This window comes from Parambassis ranga, chromosome 9, assembly GCF_900634625.1.
Source record: "Parambassis ranga chromosome 9, fParRan2.1, whole genome shotgun sequence".
NCBI lineage: Eukaryota > Metazoa > Chordata > Actinopteri > Ambassidae > Parambassis > Parambassis ranga.
Genome location: NC_041030.1, coordinates 22,252,373 through 22,271,275, shown reverse-complemented (window position 1 = coordinate 22,271,275; position 18,903 = coordinate 22,252,373). Strand labels below are relative to the sequence as shown.

The window sequence follows — 18,903 nt, the reverse complement described above, 5'->3', positions numbered from 1 at the left end:
GTCACCGAGCGCATCATCAGGACCACTGAGGGCACCGGAGGTCCAGACTCTTTCCTGGACTCCTACAGACCAGAATGAGAGTTTAGTCATGTTCAGGTCTGGAAAGAAAGATTGGAAATATATTTATCTGTCTTCTCATTTCTTCTGTCTAAAATATGAAATGGTGGTTTGTGTGCACAGCTTTTATTTAGTCACTAGAGGGAGCTGGTTCTAAAATTTAAATAATCAGACTGTAACATGTAAAAATCATTTATTCACACAATAAAAAGTGAACTTTACGTCTGAGTATGTAGGAACCCCGAGTTACATAAACTGATTTATTGGGGTCCCGCCCCCCGCTGTGGAGCCAACATGGCTGACAGCCCTCCCCCCTCCCTGTGCTGTCTATCAGCGGCTCTGCCTCACCTACACAACACCTTACCTGCATAGTATCAGTGATCATTCTATTACTTGAATATAGTGCTATGGACTCTGTTTACAAAATGGGAGACACAGCGGTGTCTGATGAATCTGATGAAGGCTGCTTGGTCTGTTCGGCTCATCCGCCCGGTGAATCCAGCTAACAACACACTGAAACCGTGTAAACATGAAACCTGCTGTTGCTTTTTTATACTGTATATGCCTTAATTCATATGTTTGGCAATCACAATTAAAGGATGTTTATATATATCCTTCGGTCTGTGGAGTTATTTTCTTAAAATGTATTTTCTTCTAGAAACGTTTTAATTTTTTACTTTTGTTTTTTTAGTGTCTGTAGTGTGTACACTTGCAGGTGCACCTATGCTGCCCTCTGGTGGTCGCCATGTGTAACTACCCCTACGTTCTAGCATTATTGTGCATATCTGCTTAGAAAACGTAATAAATTATGAGTGTAATAACAGGCGTAATAACATGAAACCCGGAGGCCATTTTATGTGGAAAATGTGTTTCAGTTGCTTAAGTTAGCTTTAGTTAGTCTGGTTTAATGCAGCTAATCCTGCCCTCCTGTGGTCACAATATGTAACTACATCTTATATAATAGTCATCATGACCACCAGAGGGCAGCCTAAACTCATAACGTCTAAAACGTCAATTAATTTAAATAATAATAATCTTACTCTTTTCATGTGGAAAGTTACACAATGCTTTACAAGGAGCAAATAAAATAAAGACAGGCAGATATCAAGATATACATTTCATACAATAAACAAATTCATACAGAATAATATATAAAACATATTAAACAGAAAAGCAGTGTGTACAAAGTGTGTATTTTTTATATTATATTCCTATTTTTAAAGCTTTGTTCTTCTTCCCTCTTCCAGTTTAATCGTCCTGCAGTTCCGCCGCCGAACAGCAGGCGGCGCTGCAGAAAGGAACCACAGGAAAGCGTTTCCACCATCGTCATCACTTCCGGTTTTAAAACAAAATGGGTGGCGCCAAAGCTTGACAACGAAGCGGCTGTTTGCTGCCTGTAACCGACAGTTACCCTGCGTCTAAACCACAAACTACGGTTAAACTTCCGCCTACGTTCGGAATTAAAAGACGTAGTTGAGATAAAAGTTTGTTTTGTTTCCGTTTAAGCTGCACAAATGTCAACATGGCTGCGAAGACTGACCAACTCCTCATCGTCGTGTCCGTCCTGGAAGGTAAAAAGCAGCAGAAACTTTCTGCTGCTTGTTGTTAGCTTCTGTTTGTTGTTAGCTTCTGTTTGTTGTTAGCTTCTGTTTGTTGGGTTGTTTGTGTAGCAGCGGCTGTTGTTTGTTGTCTGTGTGTTTTTATTATTCGCTCGGTCAGTTAAATCCTCCTGAATTTTGGGTTAATCCACAGAAAACGAGACGAATCTTAATATATTAAATGTTTGATTACTCTTCCCTCTAAAATGTCTGAATTTTAATATGTTGGTCCATTAAAAGGACTTATTAACCCGTTATTTATCCTCTTTAACCCCTGAGGGGCAGAGAAGCAGGTAAAGTGTGTTTTTACAGCACCTGTCAGAGACACATGTGTCCACTAAGGTTAGGTTCTGAGGTTTCAGGACGTCCACAATGTCCCCAAGAATGAAGCACTACAAATAACGTGTGCATCAAAACCTCATCGTACTGGGTCCAACACACTCACACAGAGCTGCACACAAGTCATAATATTATAATAATAAACTTTATTTCTTTGCTTCACGTCCCATAAAATACACAGAAATTAAAACATCATGAAATCATAAACAGTGATTCAAAATGAATGAGTGTATGATCTTCATAAACAGCTGCTGGTTTGTTCATCACCTGTGAATAAGAACATAAACCTTTGTCTCCATTCGTAGGTCGTCACTTCCCAAAGAGCCCCCGGCTCAGCCTGGTGGTTCAGGCGAGCTTCAACGGGGAGCAGCTGGCCACGGACCCGGTGGAGCACAGAGAACAGCCGCAGTTCAGCACGGAGCTGGCGTGGGAGCTGGACCGCAGGACGCTGCACCAGCACAGGTGTGATCCGCTCTGTGAGGCGTTCAGGTGTCATTAAACCCGCTGAACTCTGAATGATCAGGCTGCAGTCAGACGTGTGTGTGTGTGTGTGTGCAGTTAGAAAGAAGGCTGCAGGTCAGACAGACTCTCTGAGTGTTGGTCATGTGACTGCTGCTCACAGTGACTCCATCATGGCGTCCTGCTGAGGAGGACAGGACTTTTAGTTTTTACCTAATCTTGATGTGAAGTCTTTATTTCTGGAGGATTTTACTGTTGAAATGAGAGTTGAAATGTTGCAGTCACACATGATGCGTTCAAGAACACTCAGAGAATTCAGTGTCTGAGTAGATTACAGTGGGATGAAATATTTGAAGCGAGTTTCGAAGCTTCTCTTATTGATTCACCTACTTCAGGTGTTTGATGTAAACAGCATGTTGGCCTGTGTTACTGTTGTGTTGTGTTGTGTTGACGCCTCTTTGCGTCTCTGTCTCCTCAGACTGCAGAGGACTCCCATCAAGCTCCAATGCTTCGCTGTGGACTCTGTGAGCAAGAAGAGGGAGAGTGTGGGCTACATCGTGCTGGACCTCCGATCGGCCCAGGAGGTCAAACAGGTGAGTGAAGAGGCCGAGGCCGTGAGCTGCGGCGCCCAGCGTCAGTGTTGTGATTACCGTCTGATGTGTGTCAGGATCCGCGCTGGTATCCGCTGCTGAGCAGTAAATACACCAAACAGAGGCCGGCGCTGCTGCTCAGCGTGGTGCTGGAGAGCGACAGCAGACCCTCTGAGCCCTCCCCTGATAGGTTCAAAGCCAAGAAGGCCCCGCCCCGGCAAGGTATGCTGCCTCTCTGTACCTCTTTGGCCCAGCGGGGTTTAACCAGGTGTGTGTTTAACGTCGCCGCTCCTCCTGCTGATGTAGGCTCTCCTTCAGTAACCGATCTGCTCCCAGACAAGCTGGAGGCCGTTCTGCTGGCAGACCAGGGACACCACCAGGTGGGACCAGCAGATCTCTGCACCGACATGTTCGTCCTGTCTGTCACCGTGGCCTTCGCCACCAAACTGGAGCAGGTGAGCGCAGAAGTCAGAGCAGTTTTCTTTGTGGTGCAGCTGTTTTTAAAGAAGACGTCAGGTTTAAAATGTCGTCCTGCTCGTCCTCCTGCAGCTGATTCCCAGCACCATGAAGCTGTCAGCAGAGGGCTCAGAGTTCTTCTTCTACTACTCTTTACTCGGCAATGACATCACCAGCGAGCCTTTCCACAGCCTGCTGAGTCCCGACTTTGAGCCGGAGCGCGCCTCTGTGCGCATCCGCAGCAGCAAACCGGTCCTCCAGGCCTTCCTGTCCCAGCAGCCCAGTTTACAGGTGAGTCTCACCCCAACACCCCCCGGTCACGCTTTTGTGGTCACATGTCTGACGTGCAGACGGTGCTCCTCCTCAGATCCACCTGTGCTGTGGGAACCGCTCTCTGGGCAGCACAGACGTTTCCCTCTCCGCTCTGTCTGTCATGGATCTGGAGAACAAGGCGGCGACGGTGGAGGGAGCGTTCGTACTGCAGCCGCCAAAACGCACCAAGCAGACACTGCTGGCTCCGCCCACCGACCTGCAGCCGACTCTGGGAGTGGCCATTACCCTGAGGAGGGAGGACGCCGCACCACAGGTACACAGACACCCCCAGAATATTTGACATGTGACTGCTGGTCACCTGTGAGTCGATCATGGGTTTCCTGGTTTAACTGAAGAGTGCAGAATATTTTACTGAAAATACTTAGTAGTAATCAGATTACCTGTATGCATGGTCCTGTGTCCTCTCAGCAGTCTGTGGGCAGCAAGGACGGCGGTGGACCTCCACCACAACCTGTCACCGCTCCGGCTGAACAGAGACCTGTAAGCTCCTCTCCAGTCCGAAACCCTCCTGCCGGTTCTCCTCCTGGTCCTCCTGGTCTTCGGGGTCCTCCTCTGCCTCCTCCATCCTCCCACACAGAGAGCGACGTAGAGAGTCTACTGGACGAGCTGCACCGCAGCGGGGCACAGCGGGCGGGGCTGGCAGGTGGGGTCAAAGAACCGCAAATCCTTTTCACACAGCGGTGTGGCAGTTCAGTGTGTGACAGGTGTGTGTGTGTGTGTGTGTGTGTGTCCAGCTGCAGATTCTGAGGCTCCTTCAGCCCCACACACTCCGGCAGAGGCAGCAGCAGAAGGTGGAGCATCATCCGTCAGTGTCTCTGCTCCCAAAGTGTCCATCCCCGCCTCTGCCCATCACTACTGCTTCTCTCTGGACCTCCGCAGCCTCGCCAACCTCAGCTCACCGCACCCCATCGCCGCTACGCTCAGGTTAGCCCCTCACATGAAGAGTGTCATCACACACACACACACACACACACACACACACAAAGGTCTTTATGCACCTCATCCTTCAAGAGATGACAGGACGTCATCAGACAGACTTAAAGCCTATTCTGAACTTCTTAACCCTGACAAGTAGCCACTATATTTGAATAAAGAGCAAAATCATTTTAAACAATAAGACCTTCACAAACCCACTGACTGTGCAGCCTGACAGTTGTGCGTTTGTCGTCCTTCAGGTATTCGTACCCGTTCTTCGGCAGCGTGGCTCCCATCATGACCAGCCCTCCTGTGGAGCTGCACCGGAACATGGAGGCGTCTCTGCCTCAGTCCTACTGCGCCTTCGACTTCGCTGCACTTCCTCAGCAGCTGCAGGACACCTTCCTCAGGTACACACACACAGACACACACACACACACACACACACACACACACACAGAGTGTTCATATGACTGTACGTGTGCTGCAGAGTCCCCCTGGTGGTGGAGGTGTGGCACAGAGACTCCACCAGCAGAGACCAGCTGATTGGACGAGCCTCCATCCAGCTGTCCCGCCTGCTGAGCTCTGAGAGGAAACAATTCCTGTCTCCCTCAGGAGAGCAGGGCTGGAGACAGACTCACCAGGACCGGATCCCTGTGGTCCAAACGCATCGGTAAGAACCGGCTCTGACAGGCTGACGGACCGAGCGCGTGCTGAGTGTAACGGCTGTGTTTCCTCCTCAGTCCGTCGGAGAAAGTGGTGGAGTTGAGTTATGTGTCGACGCTGGAGGATCTGGGATTGGTCAAAGCCACCGAGGTCATCGTGTCGGACTCGTCCCAGGTGAGTCACAGCACGGCTCTGCAGCACAGACCCCTAGAATCAATGTGTGACAGTTTGACCACAAAGACAAACATGAGTCCAGCTGCCTCAATTCTAAACACCTGGACATAACATGGATGAATGTGAGTCTTTACAGTTCAATCAGATCGATTTTTATTTAACCAGGTAAAAAACCCATTGAGATCCAGATCTCATTTACAAGGGTGACCTGGCCAAGTGGTCAGCAGCACACGTCAAGAACATTAGAACAACAATTTAAAGTTGGTGAACAAGATGGAAACAGTTATCAGAGCAGTGAAATAATGCAGCAAAGAAACACAGGCACTGATGCGTAACAAAGAATTAAAAGTTTTAAATGAGATACGCTCAGAAATGTTTAAATCAGTCTGGAGGGTATTCCAGGCTGAAGGAGCAGAGAAGCTAAAGGCCCATTTTCCCAGTTCAGTCCGTACATGAGGGACCTGCAGGTGGCAAATGCTGCTGGATCGTAGGGCGTAGTGGTTGATAGTTCGCTGGAGAAGAGTACACAGATAAGGTGGAGCCAAACCAAGGAGGGTCTTATAGACCAATGCCATCCAGTGGGTGTGCCTCCTTGTGCTCAGGGAAGGCCACTCAGCTTTGGCATACAGTTCACAGTGGTGGGTGAGGCGGGTACAGCCAGTCACAAACCTCAAGGCACAGTGATAAACAGTGTTCAAGGACTGGAGGCATTTGATCGACGCAGTCATGTATACAACATCACCATAATCGATCAGTGGTAAAAAGGATGCCGATACCAGAAGTCTGCGGGCTCTGAGAGAAAAACAACATTTGTTCCAAAAGTAAAACCCAAGTTTCACCTTTAATTTGTGGACTAGGTTTGAAATATGTGCTTTGAATGACAGCTCTGAGTCAAGTAAGAATCCAAGATATTTATAGCTGCTGACCAGTTCAATGTGTTTCCCTTGGAGTGTTGTTATCACAGGCAAGTTATCCTGTCCTCTACACCTTGGTGAGAATCACTTTTGTTTTCTCTGCATTTAAAACCGAGTTCAGTGATTGCAGATGTAGTTGAACAGTGTTAAAAAAAGACTGTAAAAACTCAAAGGCTTGTGCAAGTGAAGCAGAGCAGCAGTAAATGACTGTGTCATCAGCATAAAGTGATAAGTGACATTTGACAGATTAAAACACATATTATTAATATAAATAGAAAATAAAGTAGGTCCTAAACCTGAGCCCTGTGGCACTCCCCTCGTGATCCCAAGAGAAGACGATACAGAACCATCTGTACACACTGGGATCTGTTTGAGAGACAGTCGGCAAACCAAGGCTTTCATCAGGAGGGGGTGGTCTACCAGGTCAATAAACAGGGCTGCACAGTGTAGCTTGTGGTCCAGAGCATGGATAAAATCATTTAAAGCTTTTAAGGTGGCTGTGACAGTGCTGTGCTGTTTTCTAAACCCAGACTGGAAGTCGGTTAAATGCTGTTAAGAATCTAAAAATGCCTTCAGACGCTGACAAGCTTCTCAAAGATAGTTTTGAAATTGGTCTATAATTGTTTAGTTCCGCAGGGTCGCCTCCTTTTAGAAGAGGAAGTATAAAAGCAAATTTCCATACATTTGGAATTTTGTTAGACTCAGACCTAAATTAAAGATGAGTGACAGAGGCTCGGCTATGTAATCTGAAGCTAGCTTTAAGAATTGGGAGTCAAGCTTATTCGGCCCGGCAGACTTCTTGGTATCCAGATCCTTCAGGGCTTTGAGAACGTCCAGGGCAGACACGGGGGAGACACTGAAAGTGTAATCAGTAGGACTGTTGTCCATATTTAACATTTCTGCAGTTGTAGTGGGGATTTTAAAATTGGAGTCTAAAGAGTTAAAGCGAGAACCGACAGATATAAAATGTTCGTTAGAGTGATTTAGCATGGCAGATTTTTCAGTCACCGCTTTACCATCTTTGACCAAGAAGTTAGGGAATTCATTTTCATGAGCAAAGTCCGACGTGGATTTACCGACTTTCCAGAACTTCCTGGGGTCGTTTAAGCTTTTAGTCGTCTCAGAAAGATGGAAGCTGGATTTTATTATTTCTTATTTATTATTTCTTAGCTGACGAAACCTGAGCCAGTCGGCTTCGGATTTCCTTCTCCTAGCTCTGGACCGAGCAGCATCCCTATCTTTAAGAAGACTTCCAATCTCAGGTGAAAACCAGGGAGTTTTACACCTTTTTACTCTGAACTTTCTAAAAGGTGCATGTTTGTTAATAAGTCTTAAAACTCATCATAAAAGTAGCCAGGCTAAGTCCACATTACTCAAAGTGGGCCAGATGGTGAATAACAGCTTGTTCATTAAAGTGCTTGAGATCTCTTTTGACAAGGACACACGGCTTAGTTTTAGGTGGTTTGGTATTTCTGACAGTAGCAATGAATCACTGAGAGCATTGGCAAAATGCCTATTTTGGTGTATTTGTGTGAGGCGGATGACGGATGCTTTATGTTTACTATCTATTAATTGTGTGAGGTTTATGGAATCACAGAGAGATTTCAAACTGAGGTTGAAGTCAGCCAATCAAGGTTTAAGTCTCCTACCAGCACGAATTCAGAAGAGTGTAACTCCGTGACTTTGTTGAATAGAGTTGTAAGGGCTTCATTGTTTCATTCATGGCTCTCCACCGGAAAAAGGTGGCTTGTCCTCTCTGGGTGGGAGGAGAGCTCCTGCCCCCAAGCCGAAATGAGTTTCCTTCGGGTGGCTGGGCGCTCCCTCAGAGAGAGGGTGAGAAGCTCGGTCACCCGAGAGGAGCCGCTGCTCCTCCACATCGAGAGGAGCCAGCTGAGGTGGCTCGGGCATCTGGTTCGGATGCGTCCTGGACGCCTCCCTGGGGAGGTGTTCCAGGCATGTCCCACTGGGAGGAGACCCCGGGGAAGACCCAGGACGCGGTGGAGAGACTATGTCTCTCGGCTGGCCTGGGAACGCCTCGGGATCCCCCCAGAGGAGCTGGAGGAAGTGTCCGGTGAGAGGGAAGTCTGGGCGTCCCTGCTTAGACCGCTGCCCCCGCGACCCGGCCCCGGATAAACAGTAGAAGATGGATGGATGGATGGATGGGCTTCATTGCAGGCTCCAGGAGGTCTGTAACAGCCCATGATTTTGAGAGAATGCCCCTTCGAGAATTCAAGTTTTAGGGTTAAACATTCCAATTGTTTCAGAATAGACAGAGAAGAGAGAACAGTGGAACTTTTTAACAGATCACTACTCCACCACCTTTTGTTGGTCACAGCAAAAAACATTATATCCTGATATGGAAATATCCTCGTCTGAGACCGACTTGTTCAACCATGTTTCAGAGAGCACCAGAATGCCAGTATCACTGGTTTTGAGCCAGAGTTTGATCATAGACTAGATCATATCTAATTTGGGTAACTACGAGCATTTATATGTATTATCCCAAGTCCTGATCTGGTTCTGAATTCATCAGGGGAATCAATATGATTTTGATTTAGCCTGGGCCTGGATTCGATTCAACATTGCCTGAGAGCAAGAGTAGTAATAGAATAAAATAATTTTTTTCTGATTATTGATTTAGACAAAATTTTGCCCTTGTTTGATTCAGAGAGTTCGTCAGGAAAGGTGCCTGCACGAGTACAACATGATTCAAACATACAAAGAGACATTAAGGGTAACAGATTAAAATGATTTGTGACTGGCACACAACTGGACAGCGACAAATCAAGGAGTGACCAGGTGCATGTCCCTGGAGGACCCTGAGGGGGGCGTGGCACACTATCATACACATGTTGGTTGCAGCCGTCAATATCTGCATGGGTTAAAAATGAGAACGCAACAAACAGTGAAAGTAGAAAAGTCATTTTTGCTGCAGCCGGGGAGGATGCTGAAGATCCAACGATGTGCTACTGGGAATATTTAAAGGTGGAGAACGGCAGTAAAGTGCGTAACTTTCGTCACTAGTGATGAGACTGCTAGCTAGCAGCTAACGCTAATAGCCACCAGGTTGTTCCGTCATCAGCGGGACTTCAGGTTCCACCGTGTTTCAGAACCCTGTCCTGTCTGGACCAGACTTTATATACAGTGTGTGTGTGTGTGTGTGTGTGTGTGTGTGTGTGTACTCCAGCCATAATAAGTTAGCTTTTTAATGAGCCGGTGTCCGATCCTGTTGTTTTATTTTGACTGTTCTTGCTGTTCTTGGTTCAGACTTGCCTGCTCTGTCTGGTTGGTGCAGATTGATCTGCTTCAGCGTTTCAGTGAATTAATAATCAATCAATACACTGCAGACAAACACCTTTACACTGATTCACGTCTGTTAAATATGTTTTTCAACGTCTCCAGGATGAACTTCCAGCTCAGGCTCAGGGGTCTTCCCACCCTGCCGCACCCAGACCTGCTGCTCCTGTGGCCCCCAGAGACACGCTGGAGTACCGCACGGCCCTGGAGCTGGAGCTGTGGAAGGAGGAGCAGGAGGATCTGTTTGACCATCAGGTACCAGGAGGCAGGTTTTTATTTTCCAACATGTCGACACAATAGAAAACAGACTCAGACAAAAGTGTTCGTTTCAGCTGAAGAAGAAGGAGCTGAGCCACATGCAGGCGCTGGCAGAGGAGTGGCGGAAGAGGGACCGAGAGCGGGAGGCGCTGGTCAGGAAGAAGGTGGGGAGTCTGTCCACACACACACACAGGTCTGTACAACATGAAGGTCTGACCCTCATTGTGTTTACAGGAGGTGGAGTACAACCTGCTGGAGGAGCAGCTTCAGAAGACTCTGTCTGACCTGGAGAGGAGAGAGAAGCAGCTGGCCGCGGCCGAGCTGGAGGTCAGATCCAGATCCAGCCTTTGATGTGAAGAACATCCGCATGAACTCCGCCCTAACGTGTGTGTGTGTGTCCTCAGACTGAAAGGCTGCAGCGGGACCTGCGGGCCGAGCACGCCCTGACCCAGAGGGAGCTGCAGGAGAGCAGCAGGAGGCTGCAGCAGGAGTGTGACCACCGGGTGGAGCTGGAGAGAGAGAAAGTGCGACTGGTGGAGCAGGAGCGAGCGCGGCTGCTGCAGCAGGTCGGAGGCAGAAGCAGAGGCGTAGGTCTGAGGGGCGGGGCTTCACCTGAAGATAACCACTCCGTTTGTGTCACAGATCTCAGACGGTGAGGGTCGATACAAACAGCTGGAGAAGGAGTTCCAGCTCTACAGAGAACAGCAGAGCGTCAGGCCAGAGGTCAGACTGCAGTCAGAGGTCAACCTGCTCAGTCTGGAGAAGGTAGGAGGCTCGGAACCACACGTTAAAGCACACGTTAACACTGATGTCTGCATGTAGAGAACCATCATCATCTGATCATTGACACCTCGTCCTGGCTGCTTCACAGAGAGGTCAATCAATCTTTATTTATATAACATTTTTTATACAATAACAGTTGCAGCACATGGTGCTTTCCAAAGATACACACACACACACACACACACACACACACACACACACACACACACACACAGTTCACCTTTCAGTTGTATAAACAAGTTAAAAACAAAGGATAAAACTCGGACCAATGAAACGCTGTGAATGAAACATACAGAGGTCTGACCGTCCAAATCTAAAGAAATATGTAGAATATATATATTTAGTAAAAATAGTAATTATAACAATAATAATTGAGATAAATACACGAGTGGTGAACAGATAACTACACAATAACATCATGAATACGTTGGTAAATAAATAACTATGACTTAATGAAACCTCACGTCACAGAGGCAGGTCTCAGCTTCAGTGTTTGTTTATAAACATTATTTTTATGGAAATGTTTCATGAACACTTTTTCATTCCATGACATGATGAGAATTGTTTGACTGACAAATAAAACACAGCTCTACACTGGAGTGAAGGATTCCTTTTATTTTACATGATCTTCATGGAATTATTCATTTTTGTTTCATGAAAACATCGGCCATGTGTCCTCACATGCACAGTAAACACTGCTGTATCTGCAGCCTTCCTTTGAGGATCACAACAGTTAAATACACGCAGTGATGTAAACGGGTTTTTGTTCCAGGTCGGTTCTCATGTGTTTTTTCCTCTGTGATTTTAAGGTGGAGCTGGAGAGGAAGCTGGAGTCCACCACCAAGTCCAAACTTCACTACAAGCAGCAGTGGGGGCGCGCCCTGAAGGAGCTGGCCCGCTTCAAACAGGTACCAGAGGGGGGCGCTGTTACAGCCGCAGAAGATCTGAATGATCACTCAGATGATTTTGGTCTGAACCGTCAGTGTGTCCCAGGTCCTTAGGAAAGAGCTGTGTGTGTGTGTGTGTGTCTGTGTGTGTGTGTGTGTCTGTGTGTGTGTGTGTGTGTGTCTGTGTGTGTGTGTGTGTCTGTGTGTGTGTGTGTGTGTACTGCAGACGAAGCTGAGGTCAGGTAGACTGCGTTTGTATATCTACCTTTGTGAGGACCACATGTGACATCACACAGCTGAGCACCAATCATTAATCTTCAACCTGATTCAAATTTAACCCTTAAAAACAGGTCTGAGCTGTGCAGACTGACAAACCCTGCATCTGGGGCCGGTCCTCACAAAGGTAGACGAACATGTAAACACACACACACACACAGGCGCAAAGTGGGGCTTTAGTCTAAGACTAATGTAAACACACACACACACACACAGACACACACACACACAGACACACACACAGCTTATCTGACAAACTAATAACTGTTACTGACACGAAGCAGCTGACGTCCCGTCCTCCCTCGGCCTCTCTTCCTCCTCCTCCTCCTCTTCTTCCTCCTCCTCCTCCTCCTCCTCCTCCTCCTCCTCCTCTTCCTCCTCCTCTTCTTCTTCTTCTGTTTCCTTCTCCTTTGTGTCCCCCCCCCCTTTAAGTGCCACATCATTGTAAAGAAAACACTCGGTGATTTATGCAGCTCTAAGGGGGTTCGGTGCCGAGTGTCACCTCCCGCCTATTAATCATCCCTGCGATGGCGCTAACCGCTCAGATGTCTCACTCTTGCTTTTTATAAAATATCAGGCCTGTGTTTACACGACCATCCATCTTGGTGCGCGGCGGTTTTTAATGCCGGGCGCTTGTTTGGTTTTTCTCGGCCTCTCCGCGCCTATTTATTCTCTCCTCTCCGCGCCTCGCATGGCGTGCTGTTTAGCTCAAGTCGGATCATAAAAATTCTTGTCCGAGGAATAATGTGCTTTTCAACCCAGGCGGCGCGGAGAGGCGGCCGCTGCGTTTCTGAATTCAAAATATTGGGACAAGGAGCTTAGGCTGGAGGGAAAATATTGGGACAAAGAGATTAAAGTTTGCTGTTTTAAAGGCTAAGTAGAAGGTCGGCTCACTGAATTAGGATCTTTGTAGGAGCTGGGTGTTGATGGTCAGGGAGGCAACGTGTTGCTAGCATTTAGCTTCAAGCTAACAGCTGCTTTGCTGTGATGGTCTTCATACTGAGGTGGCTGCTCATGCCGTCCAGTCACATTGGAGACCAGATGTGTTCGCACCATTAAGGCGGTCAATGGAGGAAAAACCAAGGCCGGGGTGTTAAATGTTAGCATGGCGTCCGGCCTCATGAAGGTGGAGTCCTGACTGATGGAGCGCCTCTCCTCCATCATGGTTTCTGTGGTCATGTGATCCTGTCACAGGGTTCAGCTCCATCCAGACTAAAAGCGCCCGCTCTCACGAGTCTGTGTGTGTGTGGGTGTGTGTCTGTCAGGCCGCGGTCTGAGTTTCAGTGTTACTGGTCCCCGTGGAGGCGCTCCGATGGTTCCCAGCGGGAGCTCATTCCTGGACCATCACGGCGCTGCAGAGTGAGGTCTGTTGTTCCAGACAGCCGGGGTCGTTTCCACGGGTACACTCTGCTCCTGCATCTTGTTATCTCCCCTGTATCGGTGTGAAAGCTCTGCAGAGTCGCCTGATGTTAACCCTTTAAACACCACGATGCACCGAGGCTGCAGCTTTAAATCAGCAGAAGCTCATTTATCTGTAATTTCCTTGTTGGCTTCCTGTTTTATTCCCCACCCCCCCCCCAGCAGCGATGAACTCCTGCTGAACTCCCGCAGGTGCAGAGCTGCTCAGAAAACTTCATGTGAGCAGAGAGAAGTGTTCCTCCCCCAGCCAATCAGGACCAGCGACACACACAGTGTTAAACTCAGTGTGTGGCGCCTCTGATGTGACGGCTGCAGTCAGATTGATGGTGTATCTGTCGAATAACTCCTGAGTTTTAGTAGCTTTTCTCTTTTGCCCAGCTCCCCTCCTCCTCCTCCTCTTCCTCCCCCCGTGGAGGCCTCGGTATCACCTCGTCCTCTAATTGTTCCAGGACCCGGCCTCAGATTGTCCTTGGCAGCGGGCACCAGAGAAAATGTTTAGCCTGTTTGTTTTTCTAGTAATTAGCCTGAAAACGGCCTGTAATACAGACTGCTAATGGTCCACAGAGAGCGGAGCCTGTGTCAACACACTGCTGTGTGTGTGTGTGTGTGTGAGAGAATGATGTGTTCATGAGAGACTGTGTGTGTTTTCATTGTGGTGTGTGTGAGGAGGTGATCAGGCGTGTGAAAGTGAAGGTTTCTGTGTGTGTGTAATGTGAAAATGTTAGTTTTCCCATCCAGGATCAGCCGGCTGCTCGCTCTGCTCTGTATCACCAGAACACACACACACAGAGACACACACACACACACACACACAGAGACACACAGAGAGAGACACACACAGAGACACACACAGAGACACACACACAGAGACACACAGAGAGAGACACACACAGAGAGAGACACACACAGAGACACACACACACACACACACACACACACACAGAGACACACAGAGAGAGACACACAGAGACACACAGAGAGAGACACACACAGAGCGGCTGCAGAGACTGATGGTTTTTTTCTTACAGGACTTGTTGTTGTTACAGTAATTTTTTACAGGTCAGTGTCACACTGTTGAACTTTTCATCATTTGATGAACACCTGACAGTCAGACATGGATCAGACGTGAACTGAACATCATCCTGTGTCTGATCAGTCAGGAACCACAGCAGCTGTTGGTGTAGTGAGCGGCCTGTGATGGGCAGATGTTTGTCAGTGAGATGTGTTAAATCAGTGAGGGGTTCTTTAAATTTGGCACAAATGTTTGATTGAAAGAAGAGATTAGAAGGTCAAAGGCCAGTCTGAGTATCAGACTGACCTTTGACCTCTGGCCTTCTAATCAGTTCACCTGTAGCTATTTGAACGTTGGACTAGCAATTACAAAAACAACTTTAACAAGTCCTGTAAGAAAAAACTGTGCAGCCGCTGTGTGTGTGTGTGTGTGTGTGTGTGTGTGTTTTTCTGTGTGTGTGTGTGTGTGTGTGTTTCTCTGTGTGTGTGTGTGTGTGTGTGTGTAGTGTCTGATGGCTTCACGATGAATGAACTGAGAGTTGTGACAGAGTTAAAAGTGACTTTATAAATATTGTAGAAGCAACAGCTGAGGTCAGACGTGTTTACAGTTTCTTGACTCATCAATGATCAGATTGATTTGATACTCGGATGTGAACCTCCTCAGTCCTCCTGCGAGGCCGTCACGCAGACACAGACGCCATCTTAGTGTCCAGCAGTGGTTTATCGGCTCCCCCACGTCCCAGCAGGTTGCTGGACGTGAACCTGCGACGTCTAAATAATAATCGATAATTGAAGGTCTGAAAGAAGCAGAGAGGAGTCTCAGTGTTTGCTGTGATGGATGAGTGTGCAGCTGGAAGCCAGATGATATCGCTGCAGTCTGAGCAGCTGAGAGAAAAATACGACTTCTGGACACTTTAATGAAGTTCCGTCTGTTCCGAGCGTGTGAATTCTCTCAAGTTCTGCAGCATTTTTCTCAGGGAGGTTTTATGAAAATGTGAAACCAGACAAATTTATCACCAAACAGCGCTGAGTGTAATTATACAAAAACAGTTCCTTGGCGTGTAGAGGCGGCGGGTCAGAGGTTTGTTTATGAACGCTCTCAGCTCAGACCAGCCCGAAGCCGTGAAACGTTCCTAAATCACGCAGACGTTCTGTGACTCTTTGTGTCTGTGCAGCGCGAGCAGGAGAACGCCATGACGCGTCTGAAGAAGCAGCAGGCGGAGCTGGAGGCCATGAGGCTGCGTTACCTGGCAACAGAGGAGAAGGAGGCGGTCCGGCAGGACAGGCAGGAGCTGGACAGCATCAGGAACGAACTCAACAGGTGACGATGCTTCACACACAGCTTGCATTTAGTCAGTGAGTGCAAACTTACTTCTGATTGGTCAAGATGACTGCTGCTGCTGCGGACGACGCAAATCATCATCATAGCAATAAACTGTAGTTACGCACGTGGCTCAGCAGCAGCACTTTACTTGGTCCCTGCAGGATTTCACGGGTCCTAACATGAGTTTACTCCAAACACTGCAGTGAAGGCTGAGATCTTTTTACATGCTTGTTGTGGTGAAATTTGCAGGGACATATCTCATGCTGAGATATGTGAGGTCACGTGATAAAAATATGAAGGAGCTGGATCACTGTCAACATGTTCAAATGTGGCTTTGAAAAAATCACATTTTCTCAAAAATTGTAAAAGACGACATGAAAACATTCCTGTGGCCTTTCTTTAAAAGGTATAAATATACTGGTGGTATTTCCTGGTAGAGACATATCACCACTATGACTGTACCAAATATCAGCTCTATATCTTACATATTTACAGAGCAGTGATGCAGAGAAGTTGGACAAATGTTCACATTTATTGGTTTTCGGCCATTTTTAGGCATTTATCACGCCCACACTATTCATGATAGGACTAAAGTGATTACATTTTCTGATTCTATGGGAAAAGTTAGCTCTATGCAGCAAACACCAGATTCCTACATACAGCAGAGGCCGAGCAGTGACAGCTGAAACTTGGCCGAAACCTGAGAAAACTCAGTAAACTTTCGAAGAGCTGTATTTTGCAAATGGTTACAATTTCTCCTTAATATTGATGGATGACTTCACATGTCTGCTGCATCTTCTACATAGAACAAGGAAATAAGAAGGTTAATTAGCTGACGTGTGGCTGACTGACAGGGATTGGTCAAACTTACAGAAAGGTTGCAGTGACTGGTTATAAATGGCTGCAGAGTTCACAGCTGTGATCGGGACGTCCTGGAGGGTTTTCTTACTGTTTTTTTTCTTCTTCAGGTTAAAACAACAGGAAGACAGATTAGGCTCCGCCCCATCTAGACCTGACCCCGCCCCCGCTCCAAGTCTGAATGAGAGCGCAGACGAACACCTGAGCCGCCTGCTGGAGGAGCGGGACACGCTGCTGAGGACCGGCGTTTACACCCACGAAGACCGGATCATCGCCGAGCTCAACAGACAGATACAGGACGCCATGAGGGACAGAGGGACGCTCTGACAGCCGTCCAATCAGAGACTGACAGAGGCTGCAGGTATACTAGAGCCATGTTTGAGCTTTATTACTGTTACTGGTCTGATTTTGTGTTCTGTAGTTTTTAACGTTTTTCTGGTTTAACAGTCAAATCTAGTTCATCAGCAAAAAAATCTGACGCTGCAAATTCCTGGAGATGTTGGTCAGCTGATGTCTGTGTTAAGGCTCTGATGAATCTAATGTAAACAGAAGTTATCTTCACACTTTGCATAAACTCACCAACACTGCTCCAAGCAGCGTGTTCCCTGCACCGTTCACGATCATCTGGTGTTCTTCTGAGCTCCTCATCGCCACCCGCAGGTCACTGAACCTCCTGACGTCAGGCTCTCTGGCATCTGTAGGAGAAACAAGCTCAGTCAGTGTAGCTTAGCATCGTCAGCTAGCCTCGCTCTGTTTACCTTTAACCCTGCATGTGAACCTGCAGAGCTGCTGGTCGGCCTCCAAACTTTCCTCTGTGTATTTCTAAGTGATCTGAATCAGCGGAGGTCGTCACATTGACAGTGTGGCGTTCAATGACCTGCAGCGAGCGCCCGGCATTTGTTTATCTCTGCACAGGCCTCATTGAATAGTAGCATTAAGCAAACTGTGCTGTTAACTTTGTTGTAAGTAGACTCATTTCCCACATGCTGGTGTGACACTAAATGCACCACAGGGGAAAAAAATCAATCGCTGCACTGATGATTTGATTTGGTGATCAATCAGCAATCATGTAGAAATCAACATGATCAGTAGTTAGTGGCCCTTTAATGGGGGGGAAAGTCGGAAGCATTACTGACCCTGAATCACGTGTTGCTGTGGTGTGACTATGATGTGTGTGGTACTGTGTACTGTGACAGCAGGTGGCGCTGCAGCCTCAGTGAAGCCTGCTGCAGACATTAATTTATTTTTTATCATCAGAGCAGACGCCTCTGATCCGTGTGTCCGTCTGGAATAAATTATTTTGTAATAAAAGCTGCTGTCTAAGATCTCTGTTTCTTTTACTACAACATTTAAATATATTCCATTTTATTTTATTTATATAGCACTTTATATGATGCATATAAAGCGTATGGTACGATTTTTTTTGGCTCAGTTTCAGTTCAATTTTTCTTGAGACTTTTCCCTTTGATTTCAGAATATTTAGTTTTTGTCTCAATTTGATTTTTTTTGTAATATAAATTACATTTTTAAAATAAATAAACGTGAGTACTTCACGTTTTTGGAACACTTATGCTGGTATATGTAGGATTAACTCGAATTTTATGATTAAAGTTTAAAATTTTTTATCTACTCTGATTATATATTTTAAAAATCATCAAGTCAAAGTTAAGATATTAAATTATAAATCAATAAGTGAAGAATGTTATTTGAGTAAATGAACTTTTAAACAGGCCAAATTGGAAAGTTTAAGGTTAAATGAAGGCGTGAAAGCAGACAGATGACATGTTAATAACACAGTAATAACATGGTAATAACACGGTAATAACATGTTAATAACCGACTCATCCTCACAGGAGGAGGAAGACTAACGGAGCTTGGAGACCGGCCGGTCCGGTCGCCATCTTGACATTTTGGAGCCACAGGTGAACATATTCTAAACTAGAGGGCGGCCCCTAGTTTAAAATATGTTCACCTGTGGCTCCAAAATGTCAAGATGGCGACCGGGAAGTGACTCCCTGTGGCTGACTTCATCACACAGAGTAAAACCTCCTCACATTTTCTCACAGTGAAACTTCACCAACATGTTTCCAATTAAAACTAAAATAACTCCACAGCTTCATGTCTGATTGGTTTTGAAAGTGCGACCTCTCGTCTGCTTCATATTTTCAGGCCAGGAAATTCCAGCAAAACCATTATAACCATTACACCCATTAAACACTCAGACACACACACACAGAAGCACCGATGCTGTTTGTCAGGTCTGACTCACCTCCTGCAGTCTGAGGACGG

At 46.8% G+C, this 18,903-nt stretch overlaps 1 protein-coding gene across 3 annotated transcripts; it reads left to right on the top strand.

Annotated features, from left to right (window-relative positions):
* The first annotated feature begins 1,418 nt into the window (after window positions 1–1,418).
* On the top strand, window positions 1,419–17,925 carry cep120 (centrosomal protein 120). 3 transcript variants are annotated; one of them, XM_028413390.1, is made up of 21 exons: window positions 1,419–1,628; window positions 2,300–2,456; window positions 2,932–3,046; window positions 3,121–3,265; window positions 3,350–3,498; window positions 3,593–3,790; window positions 3,867–4,085; window positions 4,241–4,475; window positions 4,567–4,756; window positions 5,008–5,157; window positions 5,238–5,420; window positions 5,491–5,587; window positions 9,904–10,053; window positions 10,131–10,220; window positions 10,291–10,383; window positions 10,461–10,622; window positions 10,699–10,821; window positions 11,649–11,747; window positions 15,608–15,753; window positions 16,725–16,975; window positions 17,062–17,925. In XM_028413390.1, exons 1-20 carry the CDS (start codon window positions 1,580–1,582, stop codon window positions 16,939–16,941), a joined length of 2,967 nt encoding a protein of 988 aa, XP_028269191.1. In that variant the 5' UTR covers window positions 1,419–1,579; the 3' UTR covers window positions 16,942–16,975; window positions 17,062–17,925. The 3 variants fall into 3 exon arrangements, with proteins under 3 accessions (XP_028269191.1, XP_028269192.1, XP_028269190.1); XM_028413391.1 differs by having other exon boundaries at window positions 4,244–4,475; window positions 16,725–17,925; XM_028413389.1 differs by having other exon boundaries at window positions 16,725–17,925.
* The last annotated feature ends 978 nt before the right edge of the window (window positions 17,926–18,903 follow it).